The sequence below is a fragment of the Nicotiana attenuata genome, chromosome 2 (genome assembly GCF_001879085.1).
Source record: "Nicotiana attenuata strain UT chromosome 2, NIATTr2, whole genome shotgun sequence".
Taxonomy (NCBI): domain Eukaryota; kingdom Viridiplantae; phylum Streptophyta; class Magnoliopsida; order Solanales; family Solanaceae; genus Nicotiana; species Nicotiana attenuata.
Genome location: NC_031990.1, coordinates 65731776 through 65752629, shown reverse-complemented (window position 1 = coordinate 65752629; position 20854 = coordinate 65731776). Strand labels below are relative to the sequence as shown.

Sequence of the window (20854 nt, the reverse complement as noted above, 5' to 3'; positions counted from 1 at the left end):
GCGCCAGTTTGATGATCCGCATTTGCTTGTCCTTAAGGACAGGGTTCAGCATGACGATGCCAGGGATGTGACCCTTGATGATGATGGCGTGTTGAGGATGCAGGGCCGGATTTGTGTGCCCAGTGTGCATGGGCTTCGGGAGTTGATATTGGAGGAGGCCCACAGCTCGCAGTATTCCATTCATCCGGGTGCCGCGAAGATGTATCAGGATTTGAGGCAGCATTATTGGTGGAGGAGGATAAAGAAGGATATCGTAGGATTTGTGGCTCGGTGTCTCAACTGTCAGCAGGTAAAGTACGAGCATCAGAGGCCGAACGGTGTGCTTCAGCAGATGATTATTCCAGAGTGGAAGTGGGAGAGGATTACTATGGATTTTGTGAGTGGTCTCCCTCGGACTTTGAAGAAGTTTGATTCGATTTGGGTGATTCTGGATCAGTTGACCAAGTCCGCGCACTTCATTCCAGTATGTACTACTTATTCTTCGGAGCGGTTGGCAGGGATCTTTATTCGGGAGATTATCCGATTGTATGGAGTTCCAGTGTCTATTATCTCAGGTAGGGGTACTCAGTTCACTTATCAGTTCTGGAGGACTTTTCAGCGGGAGTTGGGTACACAGGTGGAGTTGAGCACAGCGTTTCATCCTCAGACGGACGGGCAGTCTGAGCGTACTATTCAGATATTGGAGGATATGTTGCGTGCCTGTGTTATTGATTTTGGAGGTTCTTGGGATGCGTTTTTGCCGCTTGCAGAGTTTGCCTACAACAACAGTTACCAATCGAGTATTCAGATGGCTCCGTATGAGGCGTTGTATGGGAGGCGGTGTAGATCTCCTGTTGGTTGGTTCGAGCCCGGTGAGTCTAGGCTATTGGGGACAGAGATGGTTCAGGATGCCTTAGAGAAGGTGAAGCTGATTCAGGAGAGGCTTCGTACAGCACAGTCGCGTCAGAAGAGTTATGCGGACCGTAAGGTTCGGGATGTGTCATATATGGTTGGTGAGAAGGTCTTGCTGAAGGTTTTGCCCATGAAGGGTGTTATGCGGTTCGGGAAGAAAGGGAAGTTGATTCCGCGGTTTATCGGACCTTTTGAGGTACTTAGGAGGATTGGGGAGGTGGCTTATGAGCTTGCTTTGCCACCCGGCTTGTCAGGCGTGCATCCGGTATTCCATGTATCTATGCTCCGGAAGTATGTTCGGGACCCGTCTCACGTATTGGATTTCAGCACTGTTCAGTTGGATGATGATTTGACCTATAATGTGGAGCCAGTGGCTATCTTGGGTCGTCAGGTTCGGAAGTTGAGATCAAAGGATATATCTTCGGTAAAGGTGCAGTGGAGAGGTCGGCCCGTGGAAGAGGCTACTTGGGAGACCGAGCGAGAGATGCGGAGCAGATATCCTCAGCTGTTTGAGACTTCAGGTATCTTTCTTGACCCGCTCGAGGACGAGCGTTTGTTTTAGTTGGGGAGGATGTGACGACCCGGCCCGTCGTCACGTGAGTTACCACCCCGTTTCCCTCATTTTCTGCCTCCTCATGTTTTATTATAAGAGTCTTGAGTGAACGAGTCGATTTGGATTGGTTTTGGATGGAAATGAGACAAATAGTCTCTTTAAGAAAGGTTTGTATTGGAAAAGTCAACCGGATGTTGACTTGTGAGTTAGAGGGCTCGGATGTGATTTTTGGTGATTTGGTTAGCTTCGGGGGATGATTTGTGACTAAGGAGTGTGATCGGAATTGGTTTTGGAGATCCGGTGTAGAATTAGGCTTGAATTGGCGAAGTTAGTATTTTGGCGAATTCCGGTTGATGGGTGAGATTTTGATCCGAGGGTCGGAATGGAATTCCGAGAGTTGCTGTAGCTTCGTTAGGCGATTTTGGATGTGTGTAAAAAATTTCAGATCCTTTGGAGGTGTTTTGGATGGGTTTTTGATTGAATGCGAGTTTCGGAAGATTTGGATGAACTTAGGCTTGAATTTGATGTAATTTGATGGTTTAGGTGTTATTTGTGGTGTTTTGATGATTCGAGCGAGTTTGAATAAGGTGTTGGTTCATGTTTGCGCTTTTGTTTGAGGTCCCGGGGGCCTCGGGGTGATTTCGGATGGCTATCGGGATGAATTTTGGACTTATGAGACTGTTGGTATGTTTGGTTTCTGGTATTTCCGAAACTGCGGAAAGGTAGCTGCAGATGCGGTTGTGCAGGTGCGGAAGGAGGGTCGCAGGTGCGGTCGCTTGGCTTGAATGGAAGATAGCGCAGATGCGGAATGGGAGCCGCATCTGCGAGACCGCAGATGCGGTAGATTGGTCGCAGAAGCGAAGTGGCGTGGCCTTGGAATTTCCGCAGGAGCGGACAAGTATTCGCAGAAGCGGAATTCGTAAATGTGGAGAGTGGACCGCAGAAGCGGTCATGGAGTTAAATGAAGATCCGTAGAAGCGGGTGTATAGCCGCAGAAGCGGTGGCCGCAAATGCGGTAAAGGAACCGCAGATGCGAAAATCTCTGTTCACAGAAGGGTTTTAAAGCTCATTTTGTTCCACGAGCTTAAGTCCATTTCCACCATTTTTGATCGACCTTGAGAGCTCTTGGACGGAATTTGAAGGGGATTTCGACTAGGTGTGATTGGAGGAGAGTTCCTTGNATATATATATATATATAGATCGGGCACGCCGCAGTGGTATAATTATGATTTCGGTTATCGGGAGGAGTAAATGGGTTGAGTACTAGCTTAAAGGATTTTTACCTGATTTCTTCATTCAGTTTCGGTTTAACTGTTCTTACTGCTTTGATATAGAACTGCTTAGTGCTTTTTACGAGATTTCTTTCCGTCAGTCATTATTTATCGCTATTACTCACTGAGTCGGAGTACTCACTTTACTCCCTGCACCATGTGTGCAGATACAGGTATTCCGGAGGCGTAGATTGAGCTATTGATGCTATTGAGATCTCACCGGAGTCATCGAGGTAGCTGCATGGCGTTCGCAGACCCGATTTCTCCCTCTATCCTCTTTACTTTCAGCATTTTAGACTATCTTTGTTTAGGCTGTTCCTTAGACTGTATTAGAGGCTCTTGACTCGTGACACCAGATCGGTGGGATTTGTAGTGATATTTCCTATTTTCCGCACATTTTATCTACTGTTATAGATTTATAATCATGTTAATTTGGTATTTAAACTCTGTTAATTGGTAATGAACTCTATATGAGGGATTGAGAGTGTTGAATTGGTCGGGCTTGCCGAGCACTGTGTTGGGCGCCATCACGACCGGGTTGGGGTCGTGACAGTCACAGACCTTGTTTGGCTTGCAGCGCCCTGAAGGGTTTTCACCAACAAACCTCTCTCATTTGTTCATCTCACAACTCATTGTCGTCTTACGGTGCCTGTGATTTCACCAATAAGACTCTCTCATATTTTAATTTCTCTCAGCTTCCCACCGCCTTACGGTGCCCGTGAGGGTTTTCACCAATAAGACTCTCTCATTGTTAATTTTCCTGCTTAAACTGGAGTGTTGCCCCTGATATGAATCACCTCTACTTGCTTGACTTGGAATCTCTCGAGGACTGATCGGAAGGTCTTTCTTAGCACCGTAATGTGGGCTTTTGGATAGTGTTAGAAAGAAAGGATATCAAAAGGCTCAAAACAACTCAAATGGGTTCAAAATTACAACTCTTGGATCCAGATTTCTTACAACAACCACAACTTCCTACCCCAGTTTCTTTGCTTGGGGACTTTTGGATTTTTATTTTGATGGGACTGAACCGTGAGGCTGCCTACGTATCCTTAAAAGGAATCAGGTCGAACGTAGTTCATGACATAGGAATTGCTTTGTTGTTGTTACTATTCTCTTTTCTCTTTCTTTTTTTTTTCTTTTCTTTTTCTTTTCTTTTTTTCCCTTTTTTTCTCTTTTTTCATTCTTTTCTTTCTATTTTTCTCTTATCTTTTCCTCTTTTCCTTATTTATTTACCTTTTGTATCCGTGTTTCTGAACTTTGCTACTGATTCCAAAAGAGGGGTATGAAAGAAAATAAATAAGGCTCAAAGGGGTAACAATGGATAAAATGTTTAGATAGCAGAATAAAATGTCTTCGTCATTTCAACCTTCAAAACATGCCAAGTGCAAATGAACACAATTTAAACCAAAGAAATCATACATAATATCTTTTGACCGCATCGGAATTGATAGCCATGTCTACACACTTGCCTTCTATATCTGTTAAATACAAACAACATTGGACAACACTCTCGTTGCCACGAACGGCCCCTGCCAATCTGGGGCAAACTTGCCTTTTGCTTCCGCATGATGTGGGAGGATGCGCTTCGATACCAACTGACCCGCTTCAAATTTCCGGCGACGCACCTTCTTGTTGTATGCTCTTGCCATTCTCTTTTGATACAACTGGCCATGACACACTGCTGCCAATCTTTTTTCATCAATCAAACTCAATTGCTCCAGACGGGTTTTGACCCACTCATCATCATCAATTTCGGCTTCATCATCACACTCTATTTCTTGGATTATTATTTCAGAATTAGATTGGCTTTTAAACTTGGCCGAAGATTCCTCATGCATGTCATGTCATTGAAATCAGCATAGAAAGAACTATACAAAGAAGAAAAGAAAACAAAAATAAAAACTATCAGGAGTGATGGAAAAGGAAATTGCATTTCATTGAAAATAAAGGATAACAAACGAAAAGTAAAAATCTGGGTCACAACCCTCGAGTGACCCAGATAGAAAGGAAAACAAAGCAAACTACCAAAACTCCCTCCGAATAGGGAGAGGAGTAGCCCTCCAATTGTTAAGCTTTACTTTCGGCCTGACAAACTGCACATCCGCTTTTCTGGAACCTTCTCCAATTTCCACCATGTTCACATCATCGAACTACCTATGGAACCTTTCAAATAACTCTTCATCAACGACAACCCCTGGATTTGGAACTGTTGTCGCCATGACAGATGCGGAGGCTAACTTTGGAGTTGGAATACATTTCCCTTCTGGAACCTTCTCAAATGGCACTGCTTCAGAAACTTGGTAGACCCAAAGCCCTTGATCATCTTCGGCCTCAATAAACGAGACGAAGGCATCATTGTAAGTAGCCGAGTTTTCATCACCATGCACGACAATCTCCTGTCTGTCCCACTCAAACTTGACCATCTGGTGCAGAGAGGACGGGACTGCTTTGGCTGCATGTATCCAGGGCCTACCCAATAACAAATTATACGAGATGGACACATCCAATACCTGGAACTCCATGATGAATTCAACCGGCCCTATTGTTAGTTCAAGCACTATATCACCAATCGAATCTTTTCCTCCACTGTCAAAACCTCGGACACATATATTGTTCTAGTGGACTTTTTCAGTATCAATCTTCAACTTGTGCAAAGTGGAAAGAGGGAAAATGTTTGCACTGGAACCATTGTCGACTAACACCCTGGTAACCACAGAATCTTCACATTTTACCATAAGATAGAGAGCTCTGTTGTGTTCAGTACCTTCCATAGGCAACTCATCATCGGAGAAAGTGACCTTGTTCACCTCAAATATTTTGTTGGCGATCTTCTCTAATGGTTCACTTAAATNTGGCTTGAATGGAAGATAGCGCAGATGCGGAATGGGAGCCGCATCTGCGAGACCGCAGATGCGGTAGATTGGTCGCAGAAGCGAAGTGGCGTGGCCTTGGAATTTCCGCAGGAGCGGACAAGTATTCGCAGAAGCGGAATTCGTAAATGTGGAGAGTGGACCGCAGAAGCGGTCATGGAGTTAAATGAAGATCCGTAGAAGCGGGTGTATAGCCGCAGAAGCGGTGGCCGCAAATGCGGTAAAGGAACCGCAGATGCGAAAATCTCTGTTCACAGAAGGGTTTTAAAGCTCATTTTGTTCCACGAGCTTAAGTCCATTTCCACCATTTTTGATCGACCTTGAGAGCTCTTGGACGGAATTTGAAGGGGATTTCGACTAGGTGTGATTGGAGGAGAGTTCCTTGGCCTAAATACATGAATTTATGGTAGAATTAACATGGAAATTTGTGGAAATTCATCAAAAGAGGGTAAAGCTAGGGCTTGGGAATTTGATATTTCAAAATGGAATTTGAGGGGACAAATGGACTCCGGTTTTGGTTAATTTGATATGTGTAGACTCGTGGCGAGATAAGGAATCCGGTGATGTTAATTTTCTGATTTTTCGAGAAGTGGGCCCGGGGCTCGGGTTTTGCCAACTTCATGAATTTTGATATTTTTCGAGTCTTTTCGATTGGGTTATTTTCCCTTAGCCTATTGTAACATATTCGTTGTGGTTTTGGCCAGATTCGACGCGCGAGGAGGTTGATTTGCGATGCAAGGGCATAGCGAGCTAGGACTTTGGCCAGCTTGAGGTGAGTAATGGTTATAAATGATGTCCTGAGGGTTTGAAACCCCGGATTTGCACACGTAGTGCTATGTTGAGGTGAGACACGTTGCATGAAGAGCGTGGGGTCCATTATTGCTGGGGATTTGGACTTGGTCCATCCCGATTGATGATTCTATTGTATTTTGACTGAGACTTAATTAATATAATTACAGTTTGGGCTAGTTGCCATGTTTGGAGCCTTGTTCCAACCTGTAGAACCCTTAGGGGCATTTGTACTGATTAACCTCACTTTACTTGGTAAAAATCATACCCTCAGTCATGTTTCTAACTGCTTAATAAAATACGAACTGGCTTCTAAATAGCTAAATCAAAAAAATGAGAGTAACATGTGGGCTGGAGTCCCTATCTTACCTTAGTATGCCCGAGGGGCTAAGTCTATATTGACTGAGAGGGGTTGAGAACCCCATTGTGAGGGCACTTGATATGTATTGGATCGGGTTGCACGCCGCAGCAGTATATATATTTATACGGATCGGGTTGCACGTCGCAGCAGTATATTATTGGATCGGGCTGCACGCCGCAGTAGTATATTTATATGGATCGGACTGCACGCCGCAGTAGTATAGCGCTTGGGCTGAAGGAGCCCCTCCGGAGTCTGCATACCCCCAGTGAGCGCAGTCGACTATTATTATTGGATCGGGCTGCACGCCGCAGCAGTATATATATATATGGATCGGGCTGCACGCCGCAACAGTATACTATATGGGTCGGGCTGCGCGCCGCAGCGGTATAATTATGATTTCGGTTATCGTGAGGAATAAATGAGTTGAGTACTGGCTTAAAGGATTTTTACCTGACTTCTTCATTCAGTTGCTGTTTAACTGTTCTTACTGCTTTGATATAGAACTGCTTAGTGCTTTTTACGAGATTTCTTTCCGTCAGTCATTATTTATTGCTATTACTCACTGAGTCGGAGTACTCACTTTACTCCCTGCACCATGTGTGCAGATACAGGTATTCCGGAGGCGTAGATTGAGCTATTGCTGCTATTCAGATCTCACCGGAGTCATCGAGGTAGCTGCATGGCGTTCGCATACCCGATTTCTCCCTCTATCCTCTTTATTTTTCAGCATTTTAGACTATCTTTTGTTTAGGCTGTTTTTCAGACTGTATTAGAGGCTCTTGACTCGTGACACCAGATCGGTGGGCTTTGTAGTGATGTTATTTCTTTTTCCGCACATTTTATCTACTGTTATAGATTTATAATCATGTTAATTTGGTATTTAAACTCTGTTAATTGGTAATGAACTCTATATGAGGGATTGAGAGTGTTGAATTGGTCGGGCTTGCCTAGCACTGTGTTGGGCACCATCACGACCGGGGTTGGGATCGTGACAAGTTGGTATCAGAGCCTAGGGTACTAGGTCTCGCGAGTCATGAGCCGGTTTAGTAGAGTCTCGCGGATCGGTACAGAGACGTCTGTACTTATCCTCGAGAGGCTGCAGAACCTTTTGGAAAATTCCACATTCTTGAAATTCTTGTCGTGCGAACTTGTTGATCTGAATACTAAACTTCTCCTTATTCTATTCTCTCACAGATGGTGAGGACACGAGCTACCGGACGTGACGGACGACCACCAGTGCCACCTACTGAGGCCACCAGAGGCCGTGGACGCGGTCGTGGTCGTGGCCGAGGCAGAGCAGCGAGGGCAGCACCTATTGATCCACCAGCTGCCCCAGTTCCGGATCAGGCTCCAGCAGTACCAGCTCAGGCACCGGCTGTGCCCATAGTGATTCCTGGCCTTCAGGAGACATTAGCTCAGATCTTGACAGTGTGCACGGGCCTGGCTCAGGTGGTTTCAGCCACCACAGCACCAGCAGCTACTTCATAGGCCGGGGGAGGCAACCAGACCCCCGCTGCTCGCACACCTGAGCAGGTAGCACAGGGATTACAGACTCCAGAGGCACCTCCAGCTCAGCCAGTGGTACCAGTACAGGAGTTCAGGGTTCCAGTTATGCCTGAGGACGAGCAGTGTCGCCTCGAGAGGTTTGGTAGACTACAGCCTCCGACATTTAGTGGAGCTGAGGGCGAGGATGCCCAGGGTTTTCTCGACAGATGTCAGCAGATGCTCCGTACAGCGGGGATTCTTGAGTCCAGTGGTGTGGCTTTTACTACTTTTCAGTTTACTGGAGCTGCCTTCACTTGGTGGGAGGCGTATGAGCGGCGTAGGCCGGCTGGTGCAGCACCTTTGACTTGGCAGGAGTTCTCCACTCTCTTCTTGGAGAAGTATGTACCGCAGTCTCGCAGGGAGGAGCTGCGCAGACAGTTTGAGGGGCTACGACAGGGAGATATGACAGTGTCCCAGTATGAGATGAGATTTTCTGAGTTGTCTCGTCATGCAGTATGGCTGGTTCCGACAGATCGTGAGCGTATCCGGAGGTTTGTTGATGGTGAAACCTACCCTCTTCGTGTTCTTATAACTAGAGAGCGAGTGTTGGGTGCCACATTCGAGGAGGTGGTTGATATAGCCCGAAAGATTGAGGTGGTTCGACGTCAGGATCGAGATAAGAGGGAGGCCAAGAGGCCTCGAGGTTCTGGTAGTTACAGTGGCGCTCCTTCGAGGGGCCAGTTCCAGCAGGGTCGGGGTCGTTCTTTCAGGCCCACGCAGTCAGCCCGACCCGAGTACCGAGGAGGATCTTCAGGTCGTGGTTATCAGGGTTCTCAGCAGAGTCAGCCATCTCTCAGCGCTCTTCCAGCACAGAGTTCATCTCGTGCTCCATCTGCTCAGGGTTCTTCCAGGCCGAGTGCATCAGCTAGTCACTCCGGCGCGAGGGGTTCCCTTCAGTCCCAGTTCCCAGCACCCGGGAGTTGCTATGAGTGTGGAGAGTTCGGGCATATGCGGAGGGAGTGCCCTCGTCGTGCTGCTAGCTCATCTCAGCAGAGGGGTCAGCCCTCATCTTCTGGTCCAGTTTCTTCAGCACCCGCCCCGCCAGCTAGGGGTGAGGGTCAGGCAGCCAGGGGTCGCCCCAGGGGTGGAGGTCGATCGGGCGGTGGTCAGGGCAGGATAGATGCTATTGCTTCGGATGCTGTTATTACAGGTATTATTTCAGTCTGCCACAGGGATGCCTCAGTTTTATTTGATCCCGGTTCCACCTATTCCTATGTGTCTTCATATTTTGCTTATCATTTGGGTACGACCCGAGGGTGTCTTGCCTTACCTGTTCATGTATCTACCCCAGTGGGCGATACGGTTGTTGTAGACCATGTACACCGGTCATGTTTGGTTACTATTGGGGGTCTGGAGACTCGAGTTGATCTGTTGCTATTGAGCATGGTAGATTTTGATGTTATTTTGGGCATGGACTAGTTATCTCCGTGTCATGCTATTCTAGACTGTCATGCTAAGACAGTCACTCTGGCTATACCGGGTGTACTGAGGATCGAGTGGCGTGGTATGACTGACTATGTTCATAGTAGGGTGATCTCATTCCTAAAGGCCCAGCGTATGGTTGGGAAGGGTTGTCTTTCATATTTGGCATATGTGAGGGATGTGGGAGCCGAGACTCCTAGCATTGATTCTGTCCCGGTTGTGAGGGAGTTTCCAGATATAGTTCCTGCAGACCTGTCGGGCATGCCGCCGGACAGGGACATTGATTTTGGTATTGACCTGGTGCCGGGCACTCAGCCCATTTCCATTCCACCATATCGTATGACACCAGCAGAGTTGAAAGAATTAAAGGATCAGCTTCAGGAACTCCTAGACATGGGGTTCATTCGGCCGAGTGTGTCACTGTGGGGTGCACCGGTTCTATTTGTGAAAAAGAAAGATGGTACCATGAGAATGTGCATTGACTACAGGCAATTGAACAAAGTAACAGTAAAGAACAAGTACCCCCTGCCTCGCATTGATGATTTATTTGATCAGCTTCAGGGAGCGAGGGTGTTCTCCAAGATTGACCTCCGTTCGGGCTATCACCAGTTGAAGATCAGGGATTCGGATATTATGAAGACTGCTTTCAGGACTAGATATGGGCACTATGAGTTTCTTGTTATGTCCTTTGGGCTGACTAATGCCCCAGCAGCGTTCATGCATTTGATGAACAGTGTGTTTCGGCCGTATCTGGATTCATTCGTTATTGTTTTCATTGATGATATTCTGGTGTACTCGCGTAGCCAGGAGGAGCACGCGCAACATTTGCGAGTTGTATTGCAGAGATTGAGGGAGGAGAAGCTTTATGCAAAGTTCTCCAAGTGTGAGTTTTGGCTCAGTTCAGTGGCTTTCTTGGGGCATGTGGTGTCCAGCGAGGGTATTCAGGTCGACCCGAAGAAGATAGAGGCGGTTCAGAGTTGGCCCAGACCGACTTCCACCATAGAGATTCGTAGTTTCCTTGGGTTGGCAGGTTATTATCCCCGGTTTGTTCAGGGATTTTCCTCTATTGCATCACCCTTGACCAATTTGACTCAGAAGGGTGCTCCATTTGTATGGTCGGACGAGTGTGAGGAGAGCTTTCAGAAGCTCAAGACAGCTTTGACCACGGCTCCAGTGTTGGTTTTGCCATCAGCTTCAGGTTCTTATACCGTATATTGTGATGCTTCGAGAGTTGGGATCGGATGTGTATTAATGCAGGAGGGTAGAGTTATTGCATATGCTTCTCGTCAGTTGAAGCCCCACGAGAAGAACTACCCTGTACATGACTTGGAGTTGGCTACTATAGTTCATGCTTTGAAGATTTGGAGGCACTACTTGTATGGCGTATCTTGCGAGGTATTCACTGATCATCGCAGTGTTCAGCATCTATTCAACCAAAAGGATCTTAATTTGAGGCAGCGGAGGTAGCTAGAGTTACTCAAGGATTATGATATTACCATTCTGTATCACCCGGGGAAGGCCAATGTAGTGGCCGATGCTTTGAGCCGAAAGGCGGTTAGTATGGGGAGTTTGGCGTACATTACAGTTAGGGAGAGACCCTTTGCAGTTGACGTTCAGGCTTTGGCCAATCGGATGGTGAGATTAGATATTTCGGAGCCTAGTCGGGTGTTGGCTTGTGTGGTTTCTCAGTCTTCCTTGTATGACCGCATAAGAGAGCGCCGGTTTGATGATCCGCATTTGCTTGTCCTTAAGGACAGGGTTCGGCATGACGATGCCAGGGATGTGACCCTTGATGATGATGGCGTGTTGAGGATGCAGGGCCGGATTTGTGTGCCCAATGTGGATGGGCTTCGGGAGTTGATATTGGAGGAGGCCCACAGCTCGCGGTATTCCATTCATCCGGGTGCCGCGAAGATGTATCAGGATTTGAGGCAGCATTATTGGTGGAGGAGGATGAACAAGGATATCATAGGATTTGTGGCTCGGTGTCTCAACTGCCAGCAGGTAAAATATGAGCATCAGAGACCGGGTGGTGTACTTCAGCAGATGATTATTCCAGAGTGGAAATGGGAGAGGATTACTATGGATTTTGTGAGTGGTCTCCCTTGGACTTTGAAGAAGTTTGATTCGATTTGGGTGATTGTGGATCGGCTGACCAAGTCCGCGCACTTCATTCTAGTATGCACTACCTATTCTTCGGAGCGGCTGGCAGGGATCTTTATCCGGGAGATTGTCTGATTGCATGGAGTTCCAATGTCTATTATCTCAGATAGGGGTACTCAGTTCACTTCTCAGTTCTGGAGGACTTTTCAGCAGAAGTTGGGTACACAGGTGGAGTTGAGCACAGCGTTTCATCCTCAGACGGACGGGCAGTCCGAGCGTACTATTCAAATATTGGAGGATATGTTGCGTGCCTGTGTTATTGATTTTGGAGGTTCTTGGGATGCGTTTTTACTGCTTGCAGAGTTTGCCTACAACAACAGTTACCAATCGAGTATTCAGATGGCTCCGTATGAGGCGTTGTATGGGAGGCGGTGTAGGTCTCCTGTTGGTTGGTTCGAGCCCGGTGAGGCTAGGCTATTGGGGACAGAGATGGTTCAGGATGCCTTAGAGAAGGTGAAGCTGATTCAGGAGAGGCTTCGTACAGCACAGTCGCGTCAGAAGAGTTATGCGGACCGTAAGGTTCGGGATGTGTCATATATGGTTGGTGAGAAGGTCTTGCTGAAGGTTTCGCCGGGTGTTATGCGGTTCGGGAAGAAAGGGAAGCTGAGTCCGCGGTTTATCGGACCTTTTGAGGTACTTAGGAGGATTGGGGAGGTGGCTTATGAGCTTGCTTTGCCACCCAGCTTGTCAGGCGTGCATCCGGTATTCCATGTATCTATGCTCCGGAAGTATGTTGGGGACCCGTCTCATGTATTAGATTTGAGCACTGTTCAGTTGGATGATGATTTGACCTATGATGTGGAGCTAGTGGCTATTTTAGGTCGTCAGGTTCGGAAGTTGAGATCAAAGGATATAGCTTCGGTAAAGGTGCAGTGGAGAGGTCGGCCCGTGGAGGAGGCTACTTGGGAGACCGAGCGAGAGATGCGGAGCAGATATCCTCAGCTGTTTGAGACTTCAGGTATGTTTCTTGACCCGCTCGAGGACGAGCGTTTGTTTTAGTTGGGGAGGATGTGACGACCCGGCCCGTCGTCACGTGAGTTACCTCCCCGTTTCCCCCATTTTCTGCCTCCTCATGTCTTATTATAAGAGTCTTGAGTGAACGAGTCGATTTGGATTGGTTTTGGATGGAAGTGAGACACTTAATCTCTTTAAGGAAGGCTTGTTTTGGAAAAGTCAAACGGATGTTGTCCTATTAGTTAGAGGGCTCGGATGTGATTTCCGGTGATTTGGTTAGCTTCGGGGGTTGATTTGTGACTCAGGAGTGTGATCAGAATTGATTTTGGAGGTCCGGTGTAGAATTAGGCTTGAATTGGCGAAGTTAGTATTTTGGCGAATTCCAGCTGATAGGTGAGAATTTTATTCGAGGTTCGGAATGGAATTCCGAGAGTTGCTGTAGCTTCGTTAGGTGATTTTTGATGTGTGTGCAAAATTTCAGGTCATTCGGAGGTGTTTTGGTCGGGTTTTTGATCAAATGCGTAATTCGGAAGTTATAGAAGAACTTAGGCTTGAATTCGATGTAATTTGATAGTTTTGGTGTTGTTTGTGGTGTTTTGATGGTTGGAGCAAGTTTGAATGATGTTTTAGGATGGGTTGGCACTTTTGGTTGAGGTCCCGGGGGCCTCGGGGTGATTTCGGATGGCCATAGGGATGATTTTTGGACTTAGTAAGATTTGCTGCAGGTCTGGTATCTGGTATTTCCGCACCTGCGGAAAAGGAACCGCAGATGCGGTTGCGCAGGTGCGGGAGGAAGTTCGCAGGTGCAGTCTATGGCTTGTCTGGAAGATTCCGCAGATGCGGAAGGGAAGCCGCATCTGCGAGGCCGCAGATGCGGTAGTTGTGTCGCGGAAGCGGAGGCGGGTGGATTTGGCATTTCCGCAGAAGCGGACAATAACCCGCAGGAGCGAGGTCCGCATATGCGGTAGAGGACCGCAGAAGCGGTCGTTGTCTTTAAGTGTGGATCCACAGAAGCGGNCTTTTGAGGTACTTAGGAGGATTGGGGAGGTGGCTTATGAGCTTGCTTTGCCACCCAGCTTGTCAGGCGTGCATCCGGTATTCCATGTATCTATGCTCCGGAAGTATGTTAGGGACCCGTCTCATGTATTGGACTGCAGCACTGTTCAGTTGGATGATGATTTGACCTATCACGTGGAGCCAGTGGCTATTTTGGGTCGTCAGGTTCGGAAGTTGAGATCAAAGGATGTAGCTTCGGTAAAGGTGCAGTGGAGAGGTCGGCCCGTGGAGGAGGCTACTTGGGAGACCGAGCGAGAGATGCGGAGCAGATATCCTCAGCTGTTTGAGACATCAGGTATGTTTCTTGACCCGCTCGAGGACGAGCGTTTGTTTTAGTTGGGGAGGATGTGACGACCCGGCCCGTCGTCAGGTGAGTTATCGCCCCGTTTCCCCCATTTTCTGCCTCCTCATGTTTTATTATAAGAGTCTTGAGTGAACGAGTCGATTTGTATTGGTTTTTGGATGGAAATGAGACACATAGTCTCTTTAAGGAAGGCTTGTTTTGGAAAAGTCAACCGGATGTTGACCTATTAGTTAGAGGGCTCGGATGTGATTTCCGGTGATTTGGTTAGCTTCGGGGGTTGATTTGTGACTTAGCAGTGTGATCGGAATTGATTTTGGAGGTCCGGTGTAGAATTAGGCTTGAATTGGCGAAGTTAGTATTTTGGCGAATTCCGGTTGATAGGTGAGAATTTGATCCGAGAGTTGCTGTAGCTTCGTTTGGTGATTTTGGATGTGTGTGCAAAATTTCAGGTCATTCGGAGGTGTTTTGGTCGGGTTTTTGATCAAATGCGTAATTCGGAAGTTTTAGAAGAACTTAGGCTTGAATTCGATGTAATTTGATTGTTTTGGTATTGTTTGTGGTGTTTTGATGGTTGGAGCAAGTTTGAATGATGTTTTAGGATGGGTTGGCACTTTTGGTTGAGGTCCCGGGGGCCTCAGGGTGATTTTGGATGGCTAACGGGATGAAATTTGGAGTTGGGTGATTGCTGAAGGCACCTAGTATCTGGTATTTCCGCATCTGCGGAAAAGGAACCGCAGACGCGGCGGCGCAGGTGCGGAAGATAGACCGCAAATGCGGTCAATGGCCTGGAAGGGAGCAACCGCAGATGCGGTAGGCGTCTCGCAGGTGCGAAAAGGGAATGTCAGGTGTTTCCGCAGAAGCGGAAGATTATCCGCATGTGCGGGGTCCGCAAATACGGGAGGGTGACCGCAGAAGCGGTCTTGGATTTTGCAGTAGCGGAAAATAACCGCAGAAGCGAAGCTGCTGATGCGGAAAGAGGGACCGCAGGTGCGAGAATCCCTGTTATCAGAAGGGTTTTAATGCTCATTTTTGTTCCGTGAAGCTTAGTCTATTTCCACCATTTTTAAGCAACCTTGAGAGCTATTGGACGGGATTGAAGGGGGATTTCGACAAGGTGTGATTGAAGGTAAGTTCCTTGGCCTAAATACATGAAATTATGGTAGAATTAACATGGAAATTTGTGGAAATTCATCAAAAGAGGGTAAAGCTAGGGCTTGAGAATTTGGTGTTTTAAAATGGAATTTGAGGGGTCAAATGGATTCCGAATTTGGTAAATTTGATATGCACAGACTTGAGGCGAGATGAGGAATCCGGTGATGTTAATTTTCTGATTTTTCGAGAAGTGGGCCCGGGGCTCGGGTTTTGCCAACTTCGTGAATTTCGATATTTTTCGAGTCTTTTCGATTGGGTTATATTCCCTTAGCCTATTGTAATGTGTTCGTTGTGGTTTTGGCCAGATTCGACGCGCGAGGAGGTTGATTTGCGAGGCAAGGGCATAGCGAGCTAGGACTTTGGCCAGCTTGAGGTGAGTAATGGTTATAAATGATGTCCTGAGGGTTTGAANATTTCAATCTTCTCTTTTCTAGCACTTCCTGGCTTGCTCACTTTCCTTCCTTTTTTCTTTCTAATTATCGCTCTTTTCTTTCCTCTCATTTCTCACGACCCACAACTCCACCCTCTTTTTTCCTTTTCTCTTTCTGTTTTTTTTTTGTTTTTTTGTTTTTTGTTTCCTTTTTCTTTTAATAAAAATGATTCGATCGAACCCTATGTAGGTTGCCTACGTATCATGACGTCGCATGAATCAGATCTTTGCGTAGTTCTGGAAGAATGGGAATAAAGTAAACAAACTAACGTTCTCATTTTCTTTTTCTTTTTCTTTCTTCTTTTTTTTTCTTTTTACCTTAATGACTACTCTGATGAGAAAAGAGAAATAAAAGAAGCAAATCCTTTTGTTTTTTTGGAATTTTCTAGACTTAATGTTCTATAACCTATTCTAAACTCAAGCTTATCGAGCATAAATTTTTTCTCCTTTTTTCTCTTTTTGAAGCAAATACTCTATGGGAAATTATTAAGGCAAAGACCCTAGAAGAGAAAAATATTTTTGATTCTTTTTTATTCTTAGGAAGGAAATCTAAAGAATGAACCAAAGAAAAATATTTTGAATTTTTGTGTGATATCCTGAACGAAAGATTTCGACCAATGCTTTTGGATTTCAGTTTTGATTACCTAAGGAGAAACTCTGAAGATAAATCAAAGATAAAGTAAGATATTTTTTTTTTTCCTTCTATATACAATGTCCTAAAGTTCTAGTAAAATAAAAGAATTTTTTTTCATTTTTTCGTTAATTTCCCAAAGAGGAACGGGAACCTCAAAAGAAAATCTTTTTGGATTTTTGAAATTAATATCCTAAAGAAAACTTGTAAAGAGATATCAAAAGAGAAAAATCCCATTTTTTGAGTTTTTTTTTTAGTCCTAGTATCCTAAAGGTATAAAAGCAAATTTTTTTTTTTGAGTTCCAGATATTAATTTCCTAAGGAAAACCACAAAAGATTTTTGAACTTCCAGAGTTAGTATTCTAAAGAAAACATCTAACAGAAATATAAAAACGCAAATTTTTTTTTTTTGCTTTTTAATTTATTACACATTTTTTCAGTACAAAAATGAAAATACAATAACAAAAGGCTCGACATTACTGTATAAAACTAGAAAGTAAAAGATGACATAAAAAGAACAACAGACTCAAAACATAATAACTAAAAAAAATCTCCTTAAGCAAACTCCTGAATGATCGACCCTGACTGGATGGTCTTAGGGCGTCTGTCATGCTCAAACTCTGGTAAGTAAACCCACACCTGTATAAGAAAATTAAAACCAAATAAGTTAAAGACCTAGAACGCTATGTGAGACAATAACCCTTCCTGTTGGACACATGCAAGACATGATTGTGACTATTTTTCTAAAATTAACCTATGTGGCTAAAAGCAGCTAAAAAATGCAAGATTTGGCTAAGACCCCGCGAAGCCAAGAACCTAAAACTCACTAGGAAGACCGGACCCTATGTGGGTTGCCTACGTATCACGCCCCGAAAGACGAGAATCACGTATGCGTAGTTCGGGCAGATTGAATACGGGCGAGAATTAAAACACAACTAATTTAGAGAAAATATTTTATTATATATTTTTTTCTTTTTTCTTTTTTTTTTTTTGAAAAAAAAATAATGAAACATGTAAACTCTTTTTGGATTTTCTTTTCCCCTTTTTTTTGATCTTTTTTTTTTTGATTTTCGAAAAATGATGAAAAAGTGCAACATCTTTTTTTGAATTTTTCATGTTTTTTTTTCTTTAACAAAAATGTGACAGAAAACATAATCGGGCCCTTCTTTGCTTTATTTTCACACTTCACCCTCTCGTTTTTTTCTTTTTTTTTTCTTTTCATTTGCCATCAACTATCATTGGTCCGTCAAATGACCATTTTACACTTGAAGATTGCAACATGTAACGCATAGGATGCATCAGGATGGTCTTTTATTTTTGGGTACACCTGTCCTAGACGGACACAACCCCTGTGTTGAGTCCCCTAAATTCAAATGCACATGATGCAAACAAACGTTCCTACTAGGGATCTGGCATGAGGCTATGTTTTTCTAGGTTTAAATCCTGGGGTTTTGTTCTAGACATGGTTTACCCGAGCGGACAACTGGGGCCGAAGAGGGGGCGACGTACCGGGAGCACTGAAGTCTACCCGACCTTGTCGCTTGCCCAGCCTTGTTCTATTTGGTATAATTTTTATAGAAAAAGCGGGCCACGCGAACGTGTGCACCATTTTCAGAAGACTCAGAGGGGGTGGCGTATGAAGACAGTTATATACAATTCAAACAATATTAAAGCGGTAAACAGATAGCATTTAGCACAAAAGGTTCACAGAATACAGTGATATTAACAATAAATGAAGCCAAGTAAAAATCATAAAACAAGCTCGAATTCTTGAACCCTGAACCAGAAGTTCTGGGTTCGATCCCCAGCAGAGTCGCTAGAGCTGTCACACCTCCTTTTTACTACCCCCAAAAGAGTATTAAGGGAGTTTTTTCCAATTTAAGTGACAATCGAAACGGGATTATTATTATTAAAATCAAAGTCGCCACTTGGGATAATTTATGGTGTCCCAAGTCACCGGTTTAAAATTTCAAATCGAGGAAGTTTGACTCTATTTACGGTCTGTGAACACAGAAATCCGAGTAAGGAATTCTGTTAACCCGGGAGAAGGTGTTAGGCACTCCCGAGTTCCGTGGTTCTAGCACGGTCGCTCTGATTATACTAGGCTCATTAAAATTGTTTAATTACTGATTTTAGAACCTATGTGCATTTGCCTCTTTTAATTAAGAAATTATCTTGAAACGGGTCACGCGCACGTGTACCCATTTGTTTGGGGCGTCAAAAATCATGTCACGCGAACGTGTCCAAAATTAATAACGCTTTATTAATATTAAGAAAGTTTGGCCGAAGTTGTGCGAACGCATACTCCAAATTGGTTTTTTAAAAATCGTAATCATGTCACGCGAACGTGTCCACAATCACAATGATATATTAAACGGGCCTAGAGCAACTACGAGCATTTGTCATTTTTATATCTAAGTCATAAGATTAAGACGAGGGACATGATTTATGGATAAAAAAATCATTGTGGAAAAAACATGATTAATTACTAAAGGTTATTTGGTTTTGAAGTTACGAGGTATTTATCCATTATGGAAACATGGACCAGCTTCTTTTGTAGGTAAATACTAGAGTTATTGGGCCTGCAAACTAAGATTGTTGGGTGACAATCTCGTTTCCAACTTCAAGATTACACCACGGCCCAACCAGCAAACCTGAAAGTCCGATTCAAACTCAAATCCCAACAGCCCAATGATCTAATCTAGCATTCTATTTTATAGATTTAGCCAGCTAGTCTCATATCTACTGCTTTGGTTCTTTCTCATTATACTCACAAGATTAACCATTAAAATTTCCAGTACACAACAAAGGGATTCATTTCTTAATCGCATCAAATAATTTCAAGTCCGAACATCACCAATTCACCACTGAAACATACAAAATCAAGGATAAAAGAATAAGATAGGAACAGACCTCGTGCCGACGACAAATCGACGACCAAACGAAACAGAATTCAATGGGAAGTCACAGAATATCCATCGATGCCATGAATGAACTCATGAGCAGCTTATTAAACCTCTCAACTGGACAGTTAGACCCGTGGAACTACAGAACTTTAAAACTAAACAAATTGAGTTGAGGGCGAACATGAGACATCGGAGAAGATTACTAAGCTCGATACCGATTTAAACGTAAACGGTTCATGAAAATCACAAGCAATTGTATGACGGTCTCACACGTTGTTAACAATCACAGAACAGATTTAAACATCACATACAACTCCAAAAATTAACACCTCTTGAGATGAGCTTTCAATTCAATAGAGCTTCAGCAATTACAGCAAGTGAAACGAGTCAAATGAACAGATCTGCAACAGAGGATTTCAACTGAAATTTTCGAGCAACAACAGCTAACCTCAACGGAAACTCGAACAACCCAACTCGAACAGCACCTCAACTCAATCGTCCTACATATTTGAATCCATTTCAAACAAAGTCCAGAGAAAATAAACGGAACTTCCTTTTTCTTTCTTTTTTTTTTTTTGAATTTTTCTGATCAATTTTCCTTTCTCTCTCTCGCTATCTGTGTGTGTGTGCGTGTTTCTCGTTTCTAGTGGTGAGGACGATGGGTGAGAGGGATGTGATCGATCTGGACGGAAGGAGTGTCGCGGCTATTCTATGTGGAAGAGATGGGTCGTGTGTGAGGTGGTTTGAAATCCGGCGACTTGGGGTGGGGTGTATGAGGGAGACGAAGTCAGGGGGTGGGTCGTTTGGAGAAGACGAAATCAGGGGGGTGGTCTCTTGTGTATCAGCGGTGCTCACTCTTAGCCTTAGGGATATTAGAGTCTCTAGGTCATTAGACCAGAATTTTTGTTCTGATTTTTGCATCCAAAATGGCTGATTGTGTGTATATACTCTCTAGGTTAGGAGTCTAGGTATTTTTATATTGTGTAGCTATTTTTTGATTGCTCTTAGGTCCTTAGGGTTTTTTTTTGTTATTTTTTGTTTCAAAGAAGAGTCTACAAGGGTACCTAGGGTTAGCTTAATGGGTATTAGGTATTGGGCTTAAGGAATGGGCTAGAAACTTGGGCCTTTATGACTAGCTTTACTTAAAATTTGCTTAATTAACTAAAAATCTATCCATATAGAAATATTATCAAAAATATTAATTAGCCCTACTTAAGTAAAAATAATTATTAAATAAGACTGACCGTTAAAACAAAACTATTTTTGGTATTTTTTCAAGATTAAAAATGACTACAAAACCTTAATGAAACTATTTTTTGTAATTTTCATTTTCTTGTAATAAAATAAAGTAAAAGAGTCAAAATTAGTTGAAATAGCGATATTAGGCCTAAATTAAATATTTACACGCTAAAATATAAAAAATCTTGGGGAGGGTCAAAAATCACATGTCTACACACACAATGCCGAAAATCTTCTACTTCATTTAGGGAAACTGGCAAACCACCAAATTTTTCTTCCTCATCCCATATAATATTGAAATCTCCCCCCTCCCCCCC

General features: G+C 44.3%; 1 protein-coding gene across 1 annotated transcript; it reads left to right on the top strand.

Moving 5' to 3' along the window:
* Positions 10174–10593, top strand: LOC109223012 (RNA-directed DNA polymerase homolog; the record flags this gene model as incomplete). The annotated part of the gene is made up of 1 exon (XM_019387278.1): positions 10174–10593. A coding segment is annotated over exon 1 (420 nt), but the record flags the coding sequence as incomplete, so codon positions are not given.